The sequence below is a fragment of the Pteropus medius genome, unplaced genomic scaffold, assembly GCF_902729225.1.
Source record: "Pteropus medius unplaced genomic scaffold, Ma_sr-lr_union100, whole genome shotgun sequence".
In the NCBI taxonomy this organism is placed as follows: Eukaryota; Metazoa; Chordata; class Mammalia; order Chiroptera; family Pteropodidae; genus Pteropus; species Pteropus medius.
The window spans coordinates 111971-119943 of NW_024342474.1; the positions used below are offsets into that span (position 1 = coordinate 111971).

Genomic DNA, 7973 nt, shown 5'->3' on the forward strand with positions numbered 1-7973 from the left:
CAAGGGCCTCTGGTAAAGAACTATCAGAAAAGTAAGTATATAATTGTCATGAGGTCTTTTCCCTAATTCTCTAAACACAGGCAAAGGATGAATGCTGCCAGTTTTTAAAACTGGAATTCAGTTCATTATAATTGATACTGAAGAAAACTATTTAACAATTATTTCTGATATGTTGTTTTTCTGAAGGAACATGAAATTAGAATTTGCTACCACAGTCACCTTAACCTTTGCAAGTGCCAGTCATAACTATGAGTTGAAGAGGCTGTTACTACTTAAGAGACAGAAAAATAAAAAGCAATGGAAAAGACATCGCTACCCAATAATATCTACTAGTCATAGAAATAAAATAATAGCATTATAAATTACCTTACAGGGAACCTCACCTGATTCTCCAAGTATTACCTCAGTCCTTTTTGCCATTTTTTGGCAGGGAGTAGGGAAGTGGGGCTCAGTGTTCACTCTTCTCAAATCTCAACTATCCAGTTCATGGGCAGCCTCTGTCCCAAATGAAGACAGGATGAGATTTCATTCAAACATGAGTAAGGTCAAAGTGTCTCAAATATATTTTTTCAATTCACTAAATGAGAAGTCAATGAAAGAAAAAACTGAATCTCAATCACCCACCTAGCTTCCAAAGTGGCAGTGAGAATAGGTAGTTTTGCACAGGTTAAGTCATCAAGGCCTACCTGTGAATGTTAATTGAAAACACTACCTGTAGGAAGGAGGTGGTAAAACTTATTTTTTATTTAATGAAATTGTTCCAAACTGTAATTGATCCAAATTCAAAATAAGTAAATAATTCAGTCCCCAGGGAAATGTTCCCAATATAACAGAGAACATTGGTATGATTGCTGATAAAGGCCGGCAATTCATTTAAAAATCATTTGAATTCGTTTGAAGCAGTCTTATGTACAAAGGATCTGCCACCACGGGTTTAACTGCGTTATTAGAAGTAGTGTTGATTTAACAAGCTTAATGAATTAAAACACAATATCACTTAAGATTAACACATATTATATTAGGCATTTAAAACATTAAATGAACATTAAATGAACCTGAACTGTCATCTAGTTTGGCCTATCAGAGTCTTCCCCTGGCAAGTATGTGGCAAGACACTATCTCTCCAGTAAGCTATTTCCCCGCCAAAATCATGTCTGTGAACTCTGAGCAATGCACCTTGCTCTCTCAGCTTACAGTGACAGATGATACTAACAACTTAAGTAGAAAAAAAGAACCTAAAGAACCTGAGCGGACATAGGAAAATATAAATAGCTACAAATATAACTAAGAGAGATTGCCAAGAAACAAGCATGGAGTAGTTGTCCAAATCCAAACTTGCATTTTCACTATTATTTTATGCCACCACGTCACGGAATATGCACTAAAATGAAATATCATCTCCCATTGGTAAACTGAAAGCTCCTTGAGAGAACTACGTGTTCATGGTTGGATCTCCAGTCTCTGATATTGTGCACTTTAAATAATAGATGCTTATTAAATATTTATTTGAATGACTAAATGTAGATTATTTACTTTAGCAATAAGAAAAAAAGTGTACCCTAATGTATTTGTAATTCTCTATTCAAAACACGCACATTGGGTACAATTGGGGCATTTGTTTAAACACATAAGAGATTAGTTTTTCCGATCATGCAGAAGTGTGTAGTTTTTTCCTACAAACCCTTGAGTTACACCTAAATTTGCTTATTTAACAATCAATCCTCCCTAATAAATTAAAGACATATCATAAACCAATAGATTAAGTCATTAACTACTGATATCCCCAGTGAGAATTCATTTACCAGGCTTCTTTTACAGATGGATACCTGAAAGTAATTGCTTAAAATATGAATCTCAATGAGGGTAAGTTTTGACATGATGGAGAAGGGAATTTCCTGAGCCTCTATCTAATGGGATCCCTGAGTAAATGCAAATTCCAGTACAAGGAAGCATAAAACTTCTGGAAGGCGCTGAAATGGACAACGATGAATGTCAATGAGAAAGGTAGGGTACTTTATAATTTGTTTACAAAAATTGGCTTATTTGTGTTCATTTGTTTCTAGATGTTGCTTGGGCAAGTTACATATACCAAAAGTCAGAGAACATAAGCTGATTGGTAAATTAGTGGGGTAAGGTGATTTGAGTAGGGAAGCAGCAGAAATTGTTCAAAGAAGTGGGCACTAAGATATGACCTGAGACAGATTCTGAAGGCTGAATGTTGTGAAGGGCACAGGGTTGACCAGACTGGCAAAGAAAGCAGACATCACAGGTCAGTCCCTCTGGGCTCTGTCCAGACAATTTTTCTTTGTACCACTTCAGGAAACCCTCTGCCTAAAAGTCCCAAAGCTGGCTTAGAAATACTTTCATTTGTCTAAACATAGGGTGAAAAATCAAAGGTACATCTTAGTTTTCTAAGCCTTTTACATCCCTATTGAGAGATAAATTGAAGAACAAAGAGCAGAACTAACACCTTTAAATGAATGTGCTGCTGTTAAAATTCAGCAGAACAACATAACGAGATCAACATAAAACACTAATTGAACATTCATTCAGACCCACAAAATGTACAACACAAAGAGTAAACCAAATGTACACTATGGATTTTGATGTGTCAATGTAGGTTTATCAGTTGTAACAAATGTACCACTCTGGCGGGGCCTATTGATAATGAAGGAGGCTGTGCCTGTGTGGAGGCAGGAAGTATATGAAAAATCTTTATATCTTCCCTCTAATTTTGCTGTGATCCTAAAATTGTTCTAAAAATTGTTTTAATTTGAAAGCACAAAAATACTAATTAACAGATCCTTCTTGGTTTTGAAAATAGAGGATTTCAGCATGGTATGGAAAAACAAAGAAAAATGAAGGTGGGAAAGGAAAAACTTCAAAAATGACAAAATTTCCTCCAGAATAAGGACAAATAAAATCTGTACCACAAGGCAATATTGTTGAGAAACTGCAAAACAGACATATGATTCGTTTTGTTTTTATTTGACATCTTTGAAAATGTGTTTTCTAATTAGAGAATTTTTTATTAGCAAATTTATTGGAGTGACATTGGTTAATAAAAACATATAGGTTTCAGGTGTACAATTCTATAATACATCATCTGTATATTGCATTGTGTGTTCATCACTCAAAGTTAAATTTCTTTCCATTACCACATATTTGACCCCCTTTGCCCTTATCTGCCTCCCCCGCCCTTCCCTCTGATAACCTCTAAACTGTTGTCCATGTCCGTGAGTCTTTGTTTGTCTTGTTCTTTTGTTGCTTTCCGATTTATATCTCACATATGAGTGCAATCATATGGTCTCAACTTTTTCTATCTTAATCAGAGAATTATAAGCATAAAGTCTATATTAGATATTTCCTATAAATGTCTCCTAGTAAGAGGTCAAGGCACTACGTTAACAAATTTATTATTAAACAAAAGAAGAAAGTGTGTGTGAGCTGGCTTGTTCTCATTCAAGTTCTGATTCTAGCTTCCTATGACACTTCTCTCTTCAGGTGGAATCACACTTGACTTGGCTCAAGGCAGCGATGAGAAATCGTACAGCAATAACAACATTCGTCCTGCTAGGATTGACAGATGACCCAAAACTACAAGTTTTGCTTTTTGTATTTTTATTTCTCACTTACATGTTGAGTGTGACTGGGAACCTCATCATTATCACCCTCACACTTTTGGATTCTCATCTTAAAACTCCCATGTATTTTTTCCTCCGAAATTTCTCATTCTTAGAAGTTTCATTCACCACTGTCTGTATTCCCCGATTTCTGTATACTATGACAACTGGAGATAATACTGTTACCTATAATGCTTGTGCCACCCAATTATTTTTTGTTGTCCTCTTTGGAGCAACAGAATTTTTCCTCCTTGCCGCCATGTCTTATGACCGTTATATGGCCATTTGCAAGCCCCTGCATTACACGACCGTCATGAACAACAGAGTCTGCACTACACTTGTTCTCTGCTGCTGGTTTGCTGGGCTGTTGATTATTCTCCCACCTCTTAGCATGGGACTCCAGCTGGAATTCTGTGATTCGAATGTGATTGATCATTTTGGCTGTGATGCATCTCCTATCTTACAGATAACCTGTTCAGACACAATGTTAATAGAGAAAATTGTTTTGAGTTTTGCCGTGCTGACACTTATTATTACTTTACTGTGTGTAGTCCTCTCCTACACATACATCATCAAGACCATTCTAAGATTACCTTCAGCCCAACAAAGGAAAAAGGCCTTTTCCACCTGCTCTTCCCATATGATTGTGGTTTCCATCACCTATGGAAGCTGCATCTTCATCTATATCAAACCTTCAGCAAAGGAAGGAGTGGCCATGAATAAAGTGGTGTCTGTTCTCACTACTTCAGTTGCCCCTTTGCTTAATCCATTCATATATACACTTCGAAACAAACAAGTGAAAAATGCCTTCAAGGACATAGTAAAACGAATTGTATTTCTAATAAAGAAGTAAGAGATGATTGATGTTTTTGAGGCTATTAAATTAAATTTAAATCTGACTAACCCATGAGCGACATTCATGAATTTGCCAAATAAATGGTTTCTTCCTATTCTGTGGTTTCATCAAGCCAATCTGCCTCCAGAAACATTTATCTCTTATAATCCAAAAGCCAAAATCAAGCTATTTATTTCTCCTTTTTTTAAGTTTATTTTATTCAGAATGGTTTCTTTAGTAAACGCATGTTCCAGAGACTAGATTCCCAAAATGCTCAATGTCATTTTAAAAAAAGTAAATAAATAAAATTGTATTTCTGGCCATACAGCTTCTCATGATGTAGAATATAAATACCCATTTCTCACTTGTTGGAAATAGCACAAATTGTACAAAAGTAATTAAAGCTCCTTTACCAAAACTTAAAAAGTGATCTAAAAGAAAAGTGTGCATTCCAGAGTTCTTCTCCTCATTTTAAAATATTTATTTTTCAGGAATAAGTAGAACGTGCTAATAAGGCAACTTCAAAATCAGTGAAAATAATTATATTCTTGCTTTTAAACCAATTTACCCACACACAAAAAAATGTTTTTACTGGCCTTTCTGGATGTGCACTGCATCCTGAAGTATGATATGACTAGAGAAGAGAAAGAGCGAGACTTCTAAATGCTGGATAGCCTCTACTGGCATGGCCTTTGATGGTGCTGAGACAGAGACTCAAGGAGAATCAGCCTGAATTTAGGGATAAAATAACTAAATCTTGTTTCGATAAATTGTCCAATATTCAGACTTACTTTATCCCTTGATTGAAGAAGAATGTTAGAGATTCAGAGGATTGATCAAAATATCAAAAAAGTTCATAATTTGGGAAGGACATTTTAAGGGATATTTGCTTAGCATAGACTGACTACTGAAGATAAAATCAAGGTATGTTGTGAAAAAAAACATGAAAGGCTTAGAAAAGAGGGAAGGAGTGGAAAAATGGGTAATAATCGTGTAGGGACCTTGGACCAAATAATTGAAATTCTTTCTATTAAATGATAAAAGGAGTCATTGTGTTGTTTTCAGGTTCTATAATTTTTTTAATTTGTTGGAGTGACATTGGTTTATAAAATTATATCAGTTTCAAGTGTACAGTTTAATAATACGTGATCTGTATATTGCATTGTATGTTCTGTCTGACTTACTTTGCTTAGCATGATTATCTCAAGATCCATCCATGTTGTCACAAATGGCAGGATTTGTGAAAGTAAAGTTTTGTGCTTTCACAGTACATATATAACTATTACTTCTTAATATAGTAAACACACATAGCTCCTCAATGTACCTTTGGTTTTGGTCATATTTTTCAATTGTTCATACAAGGCAATGGCCATAGTATGGGCATAAACTTTTTTTATGTTTCAAAAATACTCAAGGAAAATAGGACTTTATTCTCCAAGCCCATTCTTCTTTTTTCATATAAATTTTCTAAAACCCTCAGAGCCCCTACTAAGATAAATAAGTGGCTGAAGAAATTAATAAATGAGGGAGAAGACACAAATCTCCAGTGTAGAAATATTGCAAATAATTTATGTAGATATTCTATCCTAAATGAAGGGAAACTTTACAAAGAAATTGACAAACGCTATCCCAGTCAGGTGATCCAGGTTACCATCAACAGTCACAAGTCATGTCGATAGTATGTATCCCTGACATGATGTGATAAAAATGCCACTTTACGTCTATGGTCTTCTTTCCAATAGCATCAGACAACTTTCAGTTGTGGAACATCCTATAAAATCAGTACTCCTCAAAACTGTCAAGGTCTTCAAATTTAAGGAGTGTCTGAGAAACCATCACAATCAAGAGGAGCCTAAGAATATATGGCAACTAAATGCAATGTGCTATCCCAGATGAGATCATGGAATAGAAAAAAAGATACTAGGTGAAAACTAAGGAAATCTAAATAAACTGTGAGCTTCATTTAATAATAATGTATCAATTTTGGTTCATTAATTATAAGAAATGCACCATACTAATGTAAGATATTAATAGGGGGAACTATTAATATCTTACACCGGTACACAGGAACCATCTATACTATCGTCTCAATTTTTCTGTAAGTCTAAAAGTGTTCTAAAAAAAATAAGTTCTATTAAAAAATAAATGTAATCCTCAAGTTAATTGACAACTATTTTCTCCATGCTGAGAAAAACTTATGGCTACCTAAATGATGGATTTGACAAAAAAATTTAAAGATCTCTTTCACAGGCTACTCAATGCAAGGATGACATTAGACTCCATTGTTCCATCTCTTATTCTTCTTAACCTGCTGATGACCTTTTGATTCTAACTTTGGCATATGTTTAATGCTCCCATTGCAATTTCCTCAACAGTCTCTCTGAGCTGACTTCTCCTAAACATCTATTTAACTTTTATTCTTGAAAGCAACAAAGAGTCTTTATTAGTCCCTCAGAACCAGGGCCCCTAGGGAATGTATTGTTTGTCAGCACAATTGATCCCAAAGTGGTAAGCTCTGAAGAGAGAGAAAAAATGGTTACTTTGGATATTTAAAAACCTCCAAAATGCTAATGTGTCTCTTGCTGAGGTAATCGTTTCTCCCAGTAATAAAATTGCCAAAGAAATTCTCTGGCCTTTGACACATGTTTTGTTCATAATTTAACAAGTGTTTGATTACGTATTTATCATTTTGCTGTGCAGTATAGAAAATACAACAAAGTTAATCTACTTGAGGGCAACAATACAATATATAAAATATACAACTATGAAAAGTTAACAATACAAGAAACTGGCCAAGGCAACAAGTATTTAAGTGCCATGTGAATGGCACAAATCATGTGTCCTTTCAACACAGAAGAGAGATCCCTGTGGTGAAGTGAAATAATAATAGCACTTACACTATTTCCTTTGTGACATTATTCTATGTAATATGCATGGTAATAACATCTATTAAAAACCCTATATATTGTATATTATTATTATCATCAATATATTATTATTAATTAATAATAATGTGCTATCATTACAATTCTTGTATTGCATATAAGTGAACTGAAGCATGGAGCCTAAGACACACAACCAGTAGATAGAAAAGCTGAGACTTGAACCCAGGTAATCTGGATCCAGAGTTCATGTATATGAACAGGACACAGTACTACTTTTATCTGGCAGGCCCTGTGAGGAGATAGGACTCTCCTCAGTCCCAGAAATGATTGAGAACAGTGAAAAAGTAAACAGAAATCATTGTTTTTAATTAAATTTATTGAGGTGACATTGGTTAATAAAATTAACCAATAAAATAATAAAATTTGTGTGTTACCACCCAAATTTAAATTTCCTTCTGCCACCTTATATTTGACTCCCTATACTCTTTGTAGGGAGATAAAGCTCCCCAAATTCAAAAGAGTGCATGGTTTATCTCGGGAGGCCTGCTTGCATAAAAAGGAAAAGGCTGGTTCTGTGGAATTCCAGGAAGAAGAAGATTAAGTATAGATAAAGGGAGTGTCAAAGGGAGT

The 7973-nt window shown here is 34.8% G+C and overlaps 1 protein-coding gene across 1 annotated transcript; it reads left to right on the top strand.

Moving 5' to 3' along the window:
* Positions 1-3537: 3537 nt before the first annotated feature.
* Positions 3538-4476, top strand: LOC120604811 (olfactory receptor 6C2-like). The gene has a single exon (XM_039865568.1). The coding sequence runs from the start codon at positions 3538-3540 to the stop codon at positions 4474-4476; it is 939 nt and encodes a 312-aa protein (XP_039721502.1).
* Positions 4477-7973: the final 3497 nt, after the last annotated feature.

What these genes read in the sequence shown, in the direction of transcription:
- LOC120604811 (XM_039865568.1), top strand. Translation starts at nt 3,538, where the DNA reads ATGAGAAATCGTACAGCAATAACAACATTCGTCCTGCTAGGATTGACA.